This window comes from Dermacentor variabilis, chromosome 4, assembly GCF_050947875.1.
Source record: "Dermacentor variabilis isolate Ectoservices chromosome 4, ASM5094787v1, whole genome shotgun sequence".
In the NCBI taxonomy this organism is placed as follows: Eukaryota; Metazoa; Arthropoda; class Arachnida; order Ixodida; family Ixodidae; genus Dermacentor; species Dermacentor variabilis.
This window is the reverse complement of record NC_134571.1, coordinates 229,352,952-229,373,111: the sequence shown is the minus strand read 5'-3', so window position 1 is coordinate 229,373,111 and position 20,160 is coordinate 229,352,952. Positions and strand designations below refer to the sequence as shown.

Sequence of the window (20,160 nt, the reverse complement as noted above, 5' to 3'; positions counted from 1 at the left end):
TCCACATGTTTCCATGCGCTAAAGCTCCTTAAACTTCGTAAAGTAGCGGCACGCTTTGAAGAATGCCGCCTCCTCCTCGCGCGCTCTGGCCAAGTCCGATGCTGCGTGACTATTGGCCTAATATCATCATGTGGGCCCCTGTGCCCCGCATCAGCGCCATTTTTGCTCGAGAAGCATCTACGGAGTGGCGAGGAGTGCATGTTGGCGCCACTGCTACACTCGAGCAGTGTAGGCGGCGCCACGGTCGAGGAGGGAGCATGAAAGAGAGGAGAAATGAGAGCACCGAAGGCGGAGGAAGAGAGTGTCACTACTTTACGAAGTTTGAGGGGCTTTACCACGCGTGCACCCACGCTCCCCCTTCTCCACGTTTGCACGCCCGGCAACCGTGCGGCCGTGCTCAACGCCTCCCACAAAACGCCGTGCTCTGTGCGCCGATTTCGTGGTTGTGCACTTTAAAGGAACCGCACTATAACCGGTATTCTGCTTCACACGCCAACACAATAAACGGTGTGCCTATAATAGAGTTCTATGGGATGTATATCAGTGGTAAAAAAATATCCACGCTCTAACTGGTCCCGCACTAAACGCAGTTACATTATAAGTGGTCTGCACTTTATATATTCACATGCTAATGGATCTCATAGGGCAAAATCATAGGATCAAGGTAAATGCATGCTCGCCAATGGAAAAATAACAGCACAGGCAATGGGCCAGATAACCGATGTTAACTGGTTGTACCAGTCTGCCAAACTGTCGAACCTCCTATCCACGATCAGCAAAACCCTTGCTTAGCTACACTCAAAAGTAGTAAAAAGCGGCATATATTTTTTCGTTCCTGCAAGCGGCCTTAACTAAGTCTTGTCTGGAAAAAAATAAAAAAACTTTCAACCAACAAGTTATCAGGCTAAAGAATGCAGGATATGAAAAACGTCTGCTGTATACATAAGCCTATAAGATGATTCATTGATCAAAAATAGCGTAATAGAAAAGAGAATGACTGCAAAAAAATTGTGTAAATACCATATGCACGCAAAATTGCGCATAACTTAAAAAACGTAGGTAGCAGATATGGTCTACAAGTAGTTTTTTCAGCACCTAATAAACTCGGAAAAATATGTGCTGGACAGGATCGTAGAGTTTCAACAAAAAAAAAAACTGTAAATGGTCATAAGTGCAAAGTCAAGCATAGGGAAGAATTTGTCAAGTGCAGGTCATCCGTTGTCTACTGTTTGCCCATATCTTGTGGAAAAGTATACATTGGTTAAATAGGTCGGTGTGTAAACACAAGACTTTTAGAGCACAAAAGGTCACTGGGGGGAAACATTCATTCCCACATTAAAGGGCACTGCTCACAACAAAGGTGCTAGCCGCTTTACAATGTTCTATCTTTACTACAGTTCTATCGCACCATAAGGATCAGCTGAACAGGGAAATAATTGAAGCTTTTCACATTCACAAGAGGGCAGAGGGTTGTATCAGTCAGCCATCTGTAATTCTAAGCCATGGTGTGGTTGCTTTTTTGGAAGAACACTAAGGGGAAAAAGAAAATTGTGTGATAAAATATGTTTGTTAGTGGTACAACAAATAGGATAGGATTGCACACCATGATAGACAGGTGCCTATCTTTGACGCACGAGTATGCACGGGCAAATAAATTTGAAAAATGACTTTGAGCTTGCCTTAATTATCTTTAATGCCTGAGGGTGCACAGGTATACAAATATGAAGTATGTGTTCTGAAATAAAATAGTTGTGAGTGCAGCGAGTGTCATGTATTCTTGTGTGTCTTCGCCATGTCCGTGTCAATGCGCTGCTTCACCAGCAGGGTACAAGGACTATTTCATATTGCCTGAATAATGGCTTTGTTCCCGAGGAAGTGGCGAACCTGTTTGTATGCGTGAGACAGCATGCCTACCAAGCTGACATTTCCAAATTCCCTGAGTTTTCCAGGTTTTCCCTGAGCACCTTTGCAAAATTCCCTGAATGAGCCAGACTTTGTTTTATGTCAGGACAGGCTGACAACATGTTACTTGATGATGTCACTCGCTAGTAAGGATGTTAAGACAAAGAAATGACTTAATCCAGTTTGAATAGTAAGGAGTAATATCTATTTTGTTTAAAAAGAAAACAGGGCACAGCGTAAAATAATGGTAAAACCGATTCCAAATTGAGTCGAACAATTTCAAGTACGAATGAAAAGGAGATGCATATCTAAGTAAATATTTTTGAATAGGAGCTATTTCTATCAACTGATAGCAAGCTCATCGGTATGAGGCCCGAACTTTGTCACAACTAAGATTCTCTCTCAGCAGCTGAAAAGTCAATCTCAACTGCCGTGGCATACTCTCAGCCCGTACATAACATCTCAGTGTTGGGTTTCACTGCTTTAAAGAGTTTATTTTGGTCTGAATGAGGGACACCTGCATCTCGGCGTTAGCCAACACTGTTTTTTGAGCTCAAGTTCCTTCAAAAGAGGCAGCGGCATGCTTCCTTTCCAGTTATTTCCTCAGTGTGTCGGTCCTTTCTGTTCTCATCCTCCTTCTGCCACGCGTTCACCCCATGGATCATTTGAAGCATCCTCTTGGGTCAGTTGTACAGTCAACGTCCAATTTTTCGGATTCCCTAGGGGCACGAAAACATCCGAAAAATCACAGTGCGAAAAAAAAACAACAAATGAATGCATGTCTTTAACTCCCCTTATGGGCTAAAATTGCCACAGACATGTCCAAAAAACCTCTTAAGGCCTGCCAGTACAATTATTAGGCATATCAGTGCTCGTACTGTGACAGGAGACAGGGGTGCACGCGTGTATAATTAAGGAATACATACTGTGTCCCGTGACAATTGCCCCTTCCCACGCTTGTTATCCTTCACTGCGTAGCGCTGCTATACTAAGGCAAAGCTATCTTCGGAGACTGGCATTACGCAACGCGGTGTGCTCTGCGAGCTTCGAAGAGAATTGTGATGATTACAAAGGCAGAGTCGGCGGCATTGCTCACAGCGGCGAATTCTTTCGATGACAAACACAGCACCACAAGGCAAGAAGCTTAATAGCGAACATAGAAGCAGCTAGGCCTAAACGTGCCGCAGTGGTGACTACAGCTGCCACAAGATCTGCGTGCGAGAGTGCCGGTTCGAGGCGGCGAGATAATCAAAATGGTGGCGGTGGTGGCTTTGATTAATGCCATTTCAGACCTGAAGTGAGGTCAATATACATTGACTATATGGAGTGCGTGGTGTTGGCCGCAAAGCCATGTGAATTATCGGGCATGTTCTAAAAATCGGGCGTCTGGAAGATCGGTCAACTACTCTGGCAATACCTCGTGCCGACAACATAGCATCAATGACTATTGGTTGCAATTTCTCTGTTACTGAAGCCAGCATTAACACGACTTTCATTCTCTTTCAATGAAGTTGCAGCTAATTGTCCCTCATAAAAGCACAAATTCACTGAGCTTTCCCTCAACATTTTCAGACTATTTAATTTCCCTGAGAATTCCCTGTTTTCCCGGTTTTCCCGGTTGGTAGACACCCTGGTGAGACCATCCTTGGGGCATGCCAAGCGCGTGTCAAAGATTGTGCGTTTGGAGCTCTGGTGGCAAGTTCGCCTGCTGTTTCACTGGCTGCAGATTCTATGCTTCTCTCAAGAATGTCCCTGGATTGCGCACATGAAACTTAAAAGTCTAAGGAAATAGGCTGCTGAAATGACTGAATTCCAGTGGCAACGATGCCTTCCGCTTCTACCCAGGCATAGGAAGAAAACGGTTGCTCTGCAGGTCTCCAGGTTCTAAGGGACATTCAAATCCCGGACGAGGTTGCAGTGGTGTTGAAGAACGGGCTTAAATACAGTGTTCAGCCCACCATTCCTGGCCACGAGCTGTTCTCTATGAATATACATATGGCAAGCAGGGCTAAGACCAGGAAAGGTGTGTTCTGGATGGCACGGATAGCTTGTTGAGGTCGGTTTCCAAAGAAAGCCGGAGTGTCCGTGATTCTTGGGCAGTGCTGTGTCTTTTCTAAGAAAGAATGACCTAAGCCTCTTGGTGGTGGACAAAGATGGGGGGTTCATGCTCATGAAGAAAGGACACTTCGACCTCAATGCTACTGAAGCTATGCGGAAGAATTTCAGAAGTGTGTGGCTGTCAGCCCCCAAAGTAAAAACTCAGGCTGTTCTTCATATTCAGATACCCTAAAGGCCTTTAAGGGCATTACAGACACTCGGGATTTGCAGCCTAAACAGTACCAAAGCTGAAGGAGCTCTCATCACAACCCACTCGCATACCATACAGGAAACAAAATGCATGAGCTGCGAACAGTCGGCTGCAAATCCCATTCGCTGCTTGTGGATGATCCCTTTTGTAGGCGACCGAGTGGAGGGTGCTGCGTGCGACGTCAGCCGCTTCTGAGTGCGTTGGGGCGCAGATCGCCTGTGCGATGGAAGGCGATCAGGCTGTAGCCACGAGGCAGCTCGGCAGGTGGGGGTCTGTGCAATGATCATGGCTTCCCTTGGTAGGCAAAGAGAATCAGGGAGTCCAAAGGTAGTAATCTTTCTGTGTTTTTTAAAGCCAGAACTCACAAACCTGAGATGCTGTTAAGGTGTGTAGTCAGCAAAAAAAATTCTTGGCAGGTACTCATCAGTCGGTATTTGTTGAAGGAGTTTAAGTCTTGTATTAGACCCTTTTTTCGTAAAAAATTCTGGTGACATAATTGCATTCTTTGAGGACAATTGCTCTGCTGGATATTTTTTCTCGATTGATGTTGAACTGTTTTACTCTATACCTCAAAGGGAGCTCTTTAAAGCTGTGCAGTCATGTATTGAAAAAAAAAAATTGGGGATGTGTCCTTTCAGAACAAGGCTGAAGTTCCGGTAGAAAGCGTTTTTAGCTCTATTGGAGTTTTATCTGGAAGCAACATTCATTTCTTTCGAAGATGAGCTGTTTGTGCAGAGGAATGGTGTTTGTATAGCGTCATGTCTGGCGCCTGTGTTATGCATCATTTTTCTTGTGAACGTCGACCACAACTTCGAAACTGCTTTGTTAAAGGGAAGCTGAAGAGTCTGTCGAATTCAATAAGACGCTCATATACGGATGCGGGAACCTTATAAACCATGTAGGTAAAATTTGGTTTTTTTTTTTCAATTAGGAGCGACGTAATCGTCGGTTAAAATTGTGCTGTAGCTCCGGCCCCCGTCGGATGCCACGCGCTGCTGCTGACGCTGACGATACGAGCAGAGACCGGAAACCGCAGTATTGTGACGTCAACTCTAGTGTTTTGTTCCTTTGCAGCCTGCGTGACCGTGCCTGACGTTGCTTGTTTCTGTGTGCATGCCATCGTAATCTGCTTCGATCGACCCTGCATTCCTTTGCTGGTGCGTCTGCGTGTATGTAGAGTGGTCTCACGTAGCCGACAGAATTCGCCGCCATTACGACTACGGTTACGAGTAGTGTGCGGATGGCGCACAGATGAAGGTCACTACATGTACTGCATGAACCGGGAAGCTTTTCACGCGTTTAAACCGTCTTTGTAGATTGACGACAGCTTTGGACAGCGCACAAATGCCGACGATCGCATCCCCGCTTACGTTCCACGAGGAGGCATGCAGGAACACAACACTACAGTTGTTTGACCGGAAACGAGCTCACAAGATCGGCAAAAGATCGGCGAGATCACTAGATAGCTTTGCAAAAAACATACTCACCAAAGAGCATTTCCAACCCGAGGAGATCCCAAGACTTCGCTTTCGTTCGCGTCGAAAGCACTGCTCGCACCAGCATCGTTTGCTTCTTCGAGAGGCTGGCTCTTCGCAATCGGCTCGTGCATGTAGGGAGCAACGCCGAACTCCTCAGAAAAATGCAGTCTCTCTAAATTTTCCATTACCTCTTAATTTTCCATTACAGCACCAAACTACCTGGCACCACGCTTCATGTGTAGCGGCAGCGATCGGTCACTAGAGTTGACGTCACGAGGCGCCCGACCAATCACAGGCGGAAACGAGATGCGCGAGCTGGGCGTATCCGCTGCTGCACTTTTCGTCGAAATAAAATATATTTGCGCTTTCTTTCGCTCAATTTCGATACAATATTCGAATTCGGAGGGTTGAAAACCATTATGCACACATGTTCACTCATTTTTTCTGGAAAACCTTTCAGCTTCCCTTTAAAGGACAAGGTTTTGCAGGTCTTAAGGTATGTAGATGAGTTTTTCATTGTTTTGTACAAATAACAGGACTGTGCCTACACACTATGTTAAAGATGTTTCATCATCATCATCAGCAGCAGCAGCAGCAGAAGCAGCCTGGTTACGCCCACTGCAGGGAAAAGGCCTCTCCCATACTTCCCCAACTATCCCGGTCATGTACTAACTGTGGCCGTGTTGTCCCTGCGAACTTCTTAATCTCATCCGCCTACCTAACTTTCGGCTGCCCCCTGCTATGCTTCCCTTGCCTTGGTATCCAGCCCGTAACCCTTAATGATTATCAGTTATCTTCCCTCCTCATTACATGTCCTGCCCATGCCCCCCCCCCCCCCCATTTTTTTTTTCTTGATTTCATCTAAGATGTCATAAACTCGCGTTTGTTCCCTCACCCAATCTGCTCTTTTCTTATCCCTTAACGTTACACCCATCATTCTTCTTTCTATAGCTCGTTGCATCGTCCTCAATTTAAGTAGAACCCTTTTCATAAGCCTTCAGGTTTGTGCCCCGTAGGTGAGTACTAGTAAGACTGGTAAGACACAGCTATTATACACTTTTCTCTTGAGGAATAATGGCAACCTGCTGTTCATGATCTGAAAATGCCTGCCAAATGCACCCCAGCCCATTCTTATTCTTCTGATTATGTCAGTCTCATGATCCGGATCCGCGGTCACTACCTGTCCTAAGTAGATGTATTCCCTTACCACTTCCAGTGCCTTGTTACATATAGTAAACTGCTGTTCTCTTCCGAGACTGTTAAACATTACTTTAGTTTTCTGCAGATTCATTTTTAGACCTACCCTTTTGCTTTGCTTCTCCAGGTCAGTGAGCATGCATTGCAGTTGGTCCCCTGAGTTACTAAGCAAGGCAATATCATCAGCGAATCGCAAGTTACTAAGGTATTCTCCATTAACTCCTATCCCCAATTCTTCCCAATCCAGGTCTCTGAATACCTCCTGTAAACACGCTGTGAATAGCATTGGAGAGATCGTATCTCTCTGCCTGACTCCTTTCTTTATTGAGATTTTGTTGCTTTCTTTACGGAGGACTACGGTGGCTGTGGAGCCACTATATATATCTTTCAGTATATTTACATACGGCTGTCTACACCCTGATTCCTTAATGCCTTCATGACTGCTGAGGTTTCGACTGAATCAAACGATTTCTCATAATCAATGAAGGCTATATATAAGGGATGGTTATATTCTGCACATTTCTCCATCACCTGATTGATAGTGTGAATATGGTCTGTTGTTGAGTAGCCTTTACGGAATCCTGCCTTGTCCTTTGCCTGACAGAAGTCTAAGGTGTTCCCGATTCTATTTGCGATTACCTTAGTAAATAGTTTGTAGGCAACGGACAGCAAGCTGATCGGTCTGTAATTTTTCAAGTCTTTGTAGTCCCCTTTCTTATGGATTAGGATTATGTTAGCGTTCTTCCAAGATTCCGGTGTGCTCGAGGTCATGAGGCATTGCGTGTACAGGGTGGCCAGTTTTTCTAGAACAATCTGCCCACCATCCTTCAACAAATCTGCTGTTACCTGATCCTCCCCAGCTGCCTTTCCCTTCGCATATCTTCCAAGGCTTTCTTTACTTCTTCTGGCATTACATGTGGGATTTCAAATTCCTATAGACTATTCTCTCCTCCATTATCGTCATGGGTGCCACTGGTACTGTATAAATCTCTATAGAACTCCTCAGCCACTTCAACTATCTCATCCATATTAGTAATGATATTGCCGGCTTTGTCTCTCAATGCATACATCTGATTCTTGCTGAATCCTAGTTTCTTCTTCACTGCTTTTAGGCTTCCTCCGTTCCTGAGAGCATGTTCCGTTCCTGAGAGCGAGCATGTTTGAGACATGCTCTCAGGATGTTTGAGACCTCTTTAAAGTGCTTGGACAAATGCTCAAGTTTACCCATGAGCTCCCTACATTTAACAAGCTGCAATTTTTAGACCTTCATCTCGCCCTTCAAGAAAGCCACATTTGTTGGATGTACCGCCCCCCCCCCCCTCCCCCGGGTGCACAGAAAGAATTCTTGCCATTTCATTCCGCCTACTCGAAAACAGTAAAACGAGCTATTGCCACTACTAGCCTACAGTTGGCTCTAACTAGGTCTTTTCCCCACGTCAGTCAGGAAAGCTTTAATTTGCAGGTGTCCAGGCTTGGCTCAGCAGCCTTCCCTGCTTCTTTGTTAGTTTCAGTGAGCGAAGTTTTCTTGAAGAAACTTTGGTGTGAACCTAACAATGCTTCAGAAGACTGCGAAAAGTAACGGGAAAACGCGTCCTGTTGTCATTAGGTATTGTTACGGCGATGTTGCGAGTATATAAAAATTATATTTCTAATATATATACAGGATGAGTCAGAATAGCTAAGATGGCTGACCACTAACAACACGCAGCAGCCAGCATCTCCGATCTTCTTCCTCTCTCTTCTATCATCCTTCCGTAACAGGACCCCCAGGTGGCGAAGCGCCGTCTCGGCACATAGCAGGCAAAGAATTGCGAGCGAAGTATAGCTTCAGCCGCGAAACGTGCACGATGTCGACAGGCGTCTGACTTGCGGATGCATCGAAGTGTAGCGGCGAAGTCTCATAATTGACGTCGTTAACTTGGCGTAGGGCTTCATAAGGCCCTGTGTAGCAAGAGAGAAGCTTCTGGGAAAAGCCAACCCAACAATATGGTGACCAGAGGAGCATGAAAGCACCTGGTGCGAACTTAACATTGCAATGGCAGCGGTCGTAACGCTCTTTCTATATATGCTGTGAGCCTAATAAACGAGAGTGGGCGACTCGACATGCCATGCGAGCGTGATTGATGACTTCCTGAGTTTACTCATGGTACCTTCGACTGGTCGCTTCCATCCCCCAAAGCAGAGTCGGGCAGATCCAGCGTTCCCCGAGCTCAGAGGTAGAGGACAAGCGCGCAAGCCGAACGTGCGACTCGCTCTCGCGGGAGGCAATGGCAGATGCTAAACCACGTGACTACTACCAATGTCCGATGTTTCGCTTATCCAAAGCTCCCGGCGCTGCCGGGAAAACCGGCGGACGCGCCGGCGGGACGAGCGTTCGTCGCAGTGGCCTAGGTTGCCTAGGTTACGGTGGGCCGTCGCCAACAGCAGCGGCGCGGCTCTGCGATTACGTTTCAATTTCGACGACTGCTCCGACGGCATGGCTCGGAGCGCCTCAGAGCGTTCGAAGGTGGAGGAGAGCAATCGAGAAGAACCAGCCGAACGCAGGGCACGCACCCTCTTTCAACCAGCCGAAGACAACGCCGCTCGCGAGAGCGCTCCAGAGCGCTCAGAAATGACCAGTCGAAGATGGCATCAGTTGCAACACGTGGCACAGGAGGGAGGATGGCGTCAAACAGCAGTGTGGGGTCGCGACCATACAAAAGAGAAAAGGGTGAATATCCTGCGGTGTCATGTCGGGACAAGTTATACGTGAACATCACGTAAGCCAGCATGGCGTCCCAGTCGCGGTGATCGTTGGAGACGTACATGGACAGCATCTCTGTGTTTGTTCGGTTGAGACGTTCCGTAAGACCGTTCATTTGTGGGTGGCAGGCGGTGGACAGCTTATGCTCAGTGGCACAAGAGCAGAGGAGGTCGTCCACAACTTTGCGACATAACGATGCACAGAGCAGTAGAGACCCGGCCAGAAGAACTGGCGTCGTACACGGTCGTATGTACGCAAAACTCCAAGGTGTCCCGCTGCCAATGCATTGTGAAGGTGTTCGAGAACGACGGGTCGCAGATGACGAGGAAGGACAAGCTGAAACTCGGGGCCATCAGGGTTGATATTGTGGCGGTAGAGGATGCTGTCATGCAGCACGAACATGCGGCACGTGCCGTCGGTGCTGCCAGAGTACACTCCAGCGATGATGGACTGTAAGGATGCGATGCGTTGTTGTTCAGCGCACGTTGGTCATATCAGTCAAAGCCATCACGCAGGTCACTGGATCATGCGCAATAGGATCGGGAGGATGCACGGGGCGACGCGAGAGGCAGTCAGCATCCTTGTGGAGGCGTCTAGTCTTGTAATGGACGCTAAATGGAAATTCCTGGAGCCGCAAAGTCCAATCAGTGACCAAGCTGTCCAGTCGAGTCCTGGAGGGAAGACAGCCAGCAGAGTGCGTGGTGGCCTGTGACGACCGAAAATGTGCGGCCGTACAAATATGGCCGGAACTTATCGCCAGGCCAAACTAAAGCCAAGCACTCCGACTTAGTGATGGAGTAATTTCTCTCAGCAGGTGAGAGCAGGAGACTGGCGTAAGCTATCACGCACTCGGTACCATTCTGGTGTTGGGCGAGAACAGTGCCAATGCCATAGCCGCTTGGTGGGCTCGGTGGCTGCGCCACGACACTGTCGTCTAACCCACTGGTTTTCGCCATGCAGATGATTGCCGCTGCCCTTTTGCACGTGCTGCTGCCCGCACTGGCGGCTGCTTGTTCTAGGACTCCCTCGGAGCATGCGCCCTTTTGCCACCGGTTTTCAGGTCAGCGGGGCGTCGCACAGGACTGCGCTTTTCCGGGTACCTATGCACTGCCAGCACAGCAATGGATGCTCGATTCATCGTGGGCTCCTGCATCGACATCGATGCTCTCCAGCTCGTCGACTATAAAAGACAGCCTACCGCTCCGGACGCTCTGTAGGCTCGGTGGCTGCGCCACGACACTGTAGTCTAACCCACTGGTTTTCGCCACGCAGGTTGGTACAAGGCACAGCCTTTTTGCTAAGAGGTGTAGCGAATACTGTCTGGTGCAGCTTGCGAGCCCCCATTGCTGCCTTGCTCTTATTGGTGAATGTGTGGGAGGGATTCGCCGCTTACTAATACTCTCTGGCAACATTGAAAATAACCCGGGACCCGACATGAACATTGTGTTGAAAGAATTGCAGAAGGTTTCAGCCTGTCAGAATACACTAATCAGTGAAGTTCAAGGCTTAGAAAGTCAGACTTTAAACACTGATAAGATTCTAATGGACTTGAACAAAAGAATGACTGAACTGGAACATCATTACGAGGCCATGATACCACTTCAATATGAATTAGAAGCTGTCAAATATGCCGTTGCTCCAACTGCCAGCGTGGTATCCGACCTCGAAAACCGCCTAGACGATGCAGACAACCAGTCCCAAAGGAATAATCTAATTTTCTATGGCCTTCCTGATACTAACCCAAAAGAAACCTTTGCACAATCAGAAAAGCTGATCATTGATGAAATCGCGGATATCATGAAGATAAACCTTGAGTTCAAATATACCGAACATGCTCATCGCCTTGGACGCTATTCCCCTAACCGGCACCGTCCCATCATTATCAAATTCGCTTCATATAAAATGAAAGAATCAGTCCTGTCTAACGGCCGCAAACTGAAAGGTAAAAATTATAGCGTGAGCGAAGATTTTTCACCCGCAGTTCGGAACGCCCGCAAACATCTTATCACCTACGCTAAAAGTCAATCTATGCCTTTTTCCGTGCATTTCAAAACGCTCGTTATGGGTTCCCAGCGCTATGAATATGACGATTTGATGAAATCGGTTAAAAATATTCAGTAGCAATCATTGCACAAGATACGTGCAGTTAATAACTACCCTTCCGCCCCTAAGAAAAACCTTTCCTTATCTGTTGTTTACACTAATGCCCGCAGTTTCATTCCCAAACGTGATGCAATATCAAATCTTGTGACGTCATCTAACAGCAACTTGCTTGTTCTAACGTAAACGTGGCTCACAAGTGAAATTAGGGACGATGAAGTAGTCCAAGACTTGCCAAACTTCTATGTTTATCGCTGCGACCGTCAAGGGGCATGTGGGGGTGGCGTAGTTACTGCTTGTAGTCCTGAATCATCCTGTACACCAATTATTATTTTTTCCAACTTAGAAATACTATGGCTTCTTATTCGCTCTTTCCCTCGATACGTCCTTCTAGGTGTGTGCTACAGGCCACCTACCAGTAATCCAAACTTTTCACCAGAACTTAACAGAGATTACAGCAAGCCATCTTAACGCTCATATACTTCTGTTCGGTGATTTCAACTTCCCCATTATTGATTGGAATAACCTAACTTCAACAATAAACAACACAAAGGCGAAGGACTTCGTCGACATCTGTTTGAATTTCAACTTAACACAGCTTATCTCAGAGCCGACACGCATAACACGCGACTGCACAAACATTTTTGACCTTACACTTACTGACCATCCAGAGACATTATTATCAGTTACCTACCTTTGTCCTATCAGCGACTACAGTGTAATTCACGCCACATTTGACATTGCACTAGCACCGCGTGTTCTTTCCAGCAAAACTCAACCTGTATGAAAAAGCAAATTTCGAAGCTATAAATGAAGAATTGTGCACTGTTTTTGCAGTGTTTGAAACCTCATGCAATTAACGATCTGTTCAAGACAACTGGGAACTGTTTAAGCATAAAATGAATGAACTAGCAAACAAGTATATTCCGAAACTAACATTTCGTGCAAGACATCAGAACCCCTGGTTCAATAACAATTTAAAGAGGTTGGAAAATAGGAAAAAAAGATTTTTTCTTAGTGCCAAGCAGAAACCAAGCCCAACTTCATGGGATAAATATTAGGCTGGTGAGAGAGAATACTTACGTGCTGTCCGCAATGCCAAATGGTCTTTTTTCAATAATGACTTACCTAAAATGTTAACAGACAACCCTAAGAAATTTTGGACAGTTATCAACCCAAGTAACACACGCACTGTAACTCTTATTGATGATATGGGTGAAATCATGCCTGCAACTGAGTTCGCACTCATATTTAACAACGCATTTTCGTCAGTATATTCTAATGATAATAATGTTCCATTGTCTAATGTCCCCTGCAACATAGCTTCTAGCATGCCGAGTGTGGTGTTTTATCCTGATGGTGTTTTGCGCCTAATTGAAAACCTTAAACTTTCATCCTCAGCAGGTATAGATGATATAAAGTCTAAACTGCTAAAAAATACAAAATATATTTTTTCATCATTTTTGTGTCTCATAATCTCGGAGTCACTTTCTACAGGTTCCATGCCTCATGACTGGAAGGTGGGTAAGGTCGTTCCCATCTACAAGTCTGGTAATAAGAACACACCGCTAAATTATCGACCCATCTCTCTAACTAGCCTCCCGTGCAAAACCATGGAACACGTCATCTACTCCCTGATCATGAATAATTTGGACGCGAATAAATTTTTTCATTCGGCACAGCATGGGTTCTGTAAGGGTTTCTCTACCGAAATGCAACTAGCTCTGTTTCTGCACGACTTACATGTAAACCTTGACTCTAACCAACAAACTGACACCATTTTTCTGGACTATGAAGAGGCCTTTGACAAAGTTTCTCACCGCCACTTACTACTAAAGCTTTCTTCTTTGAACGTACACAGTGACGTACTCAAATGGCTCGAAGGATTCCTTACTGATCGCTACCAATTCGTTTCTGTAAATGACAAATCATACACTCTTCTCCCTGTAACTTCTGGTGTCCCTCAGGGATCAGTTATCGGTCCTCTTCTCCTTTTAATTTATATTAATGATTTACCCCAACACGTATCTTGTAAGACACAAATTTTCGCCAATGACTGCGTGATTTACCATCAAGTTTCTAATGCAACTGACGAAAATAGCTTACAACAAAATCTTAACAATGTGCAGTCTTGGAGTGAAGATTGGCTGATGACTCTTAATCCCAACAAATGTAAATGTACATCTTTTACCCACCGCCGTAACCCTTTCCTGTCACTTATACAATAGTAAATGTTCCCTTAGAAACAGTAGAATCATTTAAGTACTTGGGCATCACACTTTCTCGTGATCTCAGTTGGGGTATGCATATTTCCAACATACTTTCATCAGCTAACCAAACTTTTGGCTTCATGAGACGACACTTGCGTGAAGCCCCACAGAACGTAAAACTCCTAGCTTTATAATCCCTTATCAGACTGAAAGTTCAACACGCATCACCCATTTGGAATCCATATCAAGTCTATCTTGTTAATGCACTCAAGTCCTTTTAAAACCGCATCGTCAGCTACAACCATTCATCCTACTCATATGACGTAAGCGTATCATCCTTAAGAGCAAAATCTGATCTACAGCCCCTTGCACGTCGCCGCGCTACTGCCAGCCTTTGCCTCTTTCATAAGTTCCTTTACATACAATGTGACATTTACGAAGAAAAGAAACATTAGGATAATTCAGTTTTGACCGTGAGAGCCTGCATATGGTCACATAGTAGTGACAGTGAGGAAGGCAGCAATACTAGGAATGACGAAACTAGCGTTTTATTGGCCGAACTTGTGCCCTCAAAAATAGGCTACACAAGAACGGCGACAGCGGCAAACACAGTCGGCAATCGTCGAAAATCTGATCAGCAGGTCAAGCGCATCGGCTTTTATACATCAGTCGTCGAATGTTTCAGACTAATTGCTGGGACCCACGTGTCTTCCACAAAGTTCTACACCATTCGCGTCGCGCACAGGTGCAATCAGATTACACAACGTTCGGTCACAGACAGCGGATGGAACCATCGATAACATTCCAGAAACTTCCAATACATCCAGGCGCGTGCTGCGCTATGCGATAACATTTGTAACTTGTGCGATAACCTTAATAACTTGCGATTCGCTGATGATATTGCCTTGCTTAGTAACTCAGGGGATCAATTGCAGTGCATGTTCACTGACCTGGAGAGGCAAAGCAGAAGGGTGGGTATAAAAATTAATCTGCAGAAAACTGAAGTAATGTTTAACAGTCTCGGAATAGAATAGCAGTTTACGATAGGTAAGGAGGCACTGGATGTGGTAAGGGAATACATCTACTTAGGACAGGTAGTGACCACAGATCCGGATCGTGAGACTGAAATAATCAGAAGAATAAGAATGGGTTGGGGTGCATTTGGCAGGCATTCTCAGATCATGAACAGCAGGTTGCCATTATCCCTCAAGAGAAAAGTGTATAACAGCTGTGTCTTACCAGTACTCACATACGGGGCAGAAACCTGGAGGCTTATGAAAAGGGCTCTACTTAAATTGACGACGACGCAACGAGCTATGGAAAGAATTATGGGTGTAACGTTAAGGAGTAAGAAGAGAGCAGATTGGGTGAGGGAACAAACGCGAGTTAATGACGTCTTGGTTCAAATCAAGAAAAAGATATGGGGGCATGGGCAGGACATGTAATGAGGAGGGAAGAAAACCAATGGTCATTAAGGGTTACGGTCTGGATTCCAAAGGAAGGGAAGCGCAGCAGGAGGCGGCAGAAAGTTAGGTGGGCGGATGAGATAAACAAGTTTGCAGGGACAACATGGCCACAATTAGTACAAGACCGGGATAGTTGAAGAAGTATGGGAGAGTCCTGTGCCCTGCAATGGCGTAACCAGGCTGAAGATGATGATGATGAAGCGACAGACAACATGAAGGTCAATTCGCTCACAGCGGCTACTGCACTCATCTTGCTTAATTTGCTATCACAATTGATGCTTCGCCTTTCGGGCGAAACTGGGACTTTTCTTTTTTTACTTTCGACGTTCGTCACTCACTCTTTGCAATAAAGTTGTTACACATGGTGACGAAAGTGTCAGAAGTGAGGCGTTTCGGATATTAGTATCACGTCGTGGTGACGTTGAAGAACACAGTAGCAATACTGTGAAAGACAAAACTAAGTTTTATTGAGCGAACCTCTGCCCACAATAACAGGCTACACTTATAGCACAACGATAGTGGCAAACACGGTCGGCGATCGTCGAAAATCTGATCAGCGGGTCAAGCGCGTCGGCTTTTATACAGCAGTCGTCGAATGTTCCAGACTAATTGTTGGGACCCGCGTGCCTTCCACAAAGTTCTGCACCATTCCCGTCACGCGATGAAATCAGATAACACAAGGTTCGGCGACAACAGACAGCCCAGATAGGAGCATCGATAACTTTCCAGAAACTTCGGATACATGCAGGCTCGTCCCGCGCTGTGCGATAACATTTGTTAGGTGGCGAAACGTGGTCGCCCGATAAAGCTAAGTACACGTGTCATTATGAACTTCGGATTGTAACGAGATTCGACCGTAGTGTAAAAGATGTCAAATTGTTACCAGTTTTATAACAGGGATGTTCAAGGTTAGAATGCATTTTGAGGAAATATATGAAGCTTGTATGTGTTCTTTGCAGGTGTAGTGAGCACTCATTGGATTCGACATATGAACTGTATAGTATTTGTTTCTGAAGGCAGCTGTGGCCAGGCGAATGAATACCTTAATGGTGAACGGGATCCAAAATCTCCAATGAACATAGTGAGACAGAGTGATACACGGAGGAACCATAATCCAGACGTGACTGTATGAGGTTCCTGTACAGGTTTATTAAGCAGCCCCTGTCACTGCCTTATGTTGTGTGCACAAGGATTTTATGAATGTCCATTGTTTTGAAACACTGGCTTAGAGATACTGTATATGTGAAATGAATTTAAGTTTAAAGTCAAGTATGACACCAAGAAATTTGTGTTGTGTGTTCAAAGGTAAGCATTGACCATCTAGCTGGATATTGGGCCCTTGGACAGGGCTGCTCTTCATGGTAAAAAGAATGCAGGGGCTTTTTGGGGGATTTAGCTTAAAGCCATTCTGATTAGCCCCTATCGAGACTTTGTTCAGCCAAACTGAATGTGTGAATCGCAGACTGCGATGTTACACAATTTAAATCCGATGTGCACATCATCGACATATGCTGAATAAAACATAGTTTGTGGTATACATGAACGTAAAGAGTTCATTTTAACAATAAAAAGGGTACAGCTAAGTACACCCCCCTGTGGTACTCTCGTTTCCTGTGTAAATGACCTACACAGAGCATTACTGATTCTAACACGGAAAGTAGGGTGCGAGAAATAGCTTTCAATCATGCTGAGCATGTTGTCATGGATACCCATTCCCGATAAGTCTCTGATATTGCCATAGCACCATGTGATGTCATAGGCTTTTTCCATATCTAGAAAAACTGACAAGTATTGTTTATGGGCAAATGCATCGCGGATGTTAGCCTCAATACACACAAGATGGTCGGGATTGGTAGGGATCAAGCATGTTCTTTGATTCTAGGAAATGCAAAAGACGGCAATTTATAATTTTTTCGGAAACCGCACATAGGCAGCTTGTAAGCTCTATCGGATGGTAGCTTGTTACCAAAGATGGGTCTTTACCCTGTTTCAAAACTGGGACAACGATGGCTTCTTTCCATGGGCTTCTTTCCATGGAAGGTGTCATGCTGCTTAAATGTTATTAAAAAGTGAGAGCATTGTAATTTGTGTTCATGTGCAGATTCTTGATTATGTCATACATGATCCTGCCTTCTTCCAGTGCAGAGCTTTTGCAGAAGCTTGGCAATGTTGAGTGGACAGTTATATAAACTACTTCCTGTGCATTTTTGCTGCAGTGTCATGCGTTCTTCTATTTCTTTGTATTTAAGGAATGTCTGAATAGTGCGTGGAGCTAAATACATAATGAAAATACTTACCAAGAGTATCTGTCTGGTCTTCCAGCCCATTCTCTTGATTATTTACCAAGGGCAGCGGATGCGCTTGCTGCCCCTTAAGCCTTCTGAGTGCATACCACAACTTTTATTTTTTTAACGCACGAAAAGGGACGAGAGACAGAAGTATGACACGGACACAGCGCTAACTTCGTAGAATAAAAAACAATTGTTGGAAGTTAACGCTGTGTCCGTGTCATACTTCTGTCTCTCGTCCCTTTTCGTGTGCTAAGAAAGTAAAAGTTTTGCAATACCAACATGCCCAAACTTACGCTCTTTCAAGTTGCATTCCATGCTTTTGTTTCTTGGGTATACGAACTTATTCTGACAAGAAACCTCTCCCAGCTTGCTCTCCTAGCCTGCTGTCACAGGCAACTTCCCTGGCTAAAACAGAGATAACCGATAACACTACCAACCTTGAAAATAATACGTTATTGGGGACTTTTGACTTACCAGCTGGGGTACAGGTGGCTGCAGCAACTGCCATGGCAGAGCATGGTTGACTAGCCACATGCGGGCAACATGTGGTTGACTAGCCAGTCAACCACACGTGAGCGGGTTGGTAAAGCTGCAACTTTTATCTAGGCACGAGAACGACACATGGACTGCACAGCACTTACCAATCAGAAGAGGAGGCAAGGCTCACCAAATATAATGTAAAAAATGGTTGGGCAACTCACCTGGTGAGCTCTGTGCAGCAGCCGCAGTACGCTCTTCACTTAACTTGAGAACCAGGTCGAGCGTCTCGCGCAGGTAGATCAGGCCATGCAGCTCTGTCCGTAACCGAGGCCTGCATCAACCATCCATGCTGCCAGTAACCACACTTTGTTCCATGCCAAAGAAGAACATAGCACTTGAGCAGGCTGCTACAACAAGGTTGCATCAACGCGAGTCCTAGGATTCTCCACCTCCACAGCACATCTGCCTGTGTTCCCTTAGGCGCTGCACACCTGCTGCAACTTTCGAAGCAACTTTTCATCCGAGTATTTTCATTGAAACAGCACCAATGAAAAACCACTAAATTTTAAAGAACTGATTGTTAGGAAAGCTAATATAAAGATGTACAATGCAACAATTATGACAAAACAGTGAGTGCGTGTACCGATCAGGTGACAAAAATGAAACAAGTGTAAGATGCCTGTATACTGATCAGACATGGGCACCCTCACGAGGCCAAGCCCCCACGAAGGCCTCCCTCACCTTCATCTGTGCTCACCCTCATGGTGAAGTGACATGAGGTGACAATCGCTTTCAGGAAGATTGGTGAGGGTGAGGTGAGGGAAGGTGCAGTGACAGTGTGAGGTTAAATGAGGAAAAGGCAATTCATATTGTTGAAAACAGAAAAGTCACTCAGTTCGTATGCGTGGTGGGTTTAAAATCTAAAGTTTTGAAGTGCACTGCCAGGAAGTCTCCGCATTTACGCTAACCAAACCTAACGGTAACCTAACCTATTGTTAACCTAACCTAACAAAGTGAGACAGAAAGACAATAATGCTCATGACGTAACCGTTGTGAGAATACGCCACCCCAGCATAATGGCTTCTATGCTAACCTAGCGTAACGTAACGTCAGCTAACGTTAACCTAACCTAACATCACGTGGCCGAGACGCACAGCATGGCACCCTAACGCCTTTTATGCTAACCTAACATAAGCTAAGTTATATAAACCTAACCTAAGCTAACCTAAACTAACGTGGACAAGAGGCAAAGCCAATGATCTTCACGGCGTGGCATAAGGCAGTTGCGTTCAACCGTGGTTGCTGAGGCGCTGCGCGTTTACTTCACTCAAAAGGGAACACTCAAGAATGCTCCTGAAAAGTCCAGATGAGCATGCCTGGCCTATAGTACGGCCCCTATTGCTCCCCCGGAAAAATCAATGATACTCTTTTTTTTAGGGTAGAGTGCTGTAAGGCAAGTTATAATCCGGAATGACTGACTCAGCACCAGTGCCGCACACGTGAGAAGGTCTATCCGACACACCTTCGCACAGCGATCACCAAATAAGGCGTCAGTGCCCGCTGCTTCACCTGTTTCATCTTGCCAGTAGCCGGCGTCCGAGCGTAAACAAACTCAACCCCACACGCCGGCATGCCTAGGGATAAACGCATGCAACTCTCGCAAACAAACTCCTCTACTATAGTGCCTAGGCAGAGTCACATATTCAAGGAGCAAAGGCCCCCAGATTTTCTCTTTCACATCTGTCAAGTGCCGCGAGAAACGCCCCGCCCCGCTGTACCTACTAGCAATTGTAAAAATGCAAATCGGCCTTATGCAACGCGCCGTGCTTTCCGAGCTTGGAAGCCAACTGTGAGAATTACAAAGGCGGAGTCGGTGCCATTGCTGACAGCGGCAAATTCTTTCAATGAATTCTATCAAGCGAATGTCAAAGAAGCTAGGCTTAGCATTGCCACAGTAGTGGCTACGGCTGCCAGTGAATCTGCGT

At 45.7% G+C, this 20,160-nt stretch overlaps 1 protein-coding gene across 6 annotated transcripts in view; it reads right to left on the bottom strand.

The window, feature by feature from the left end:
- Positions 1-20,160, bottom strand: part of ric8a (ric8 guanine nucleotide exchange factor A) — a 513,564-nt gene that overhangs the window by 308,491 nt on the left and 184,913 nt on the right. For all 6 annotated transcript variants that reach the window (XM_075691022.1, XM_075691025.1, XM_075691023.1 and 3 more), the window contains one exon: positions 18,397-18,506. In XM_075691022.1, coding sequence (XP_075547137.1) covers positions 18,397-18,506 — 110 coding nt within the window. The remainder of the gene's footprint in view (positions 1-18,396; positions 18,507-20,160) is intronic.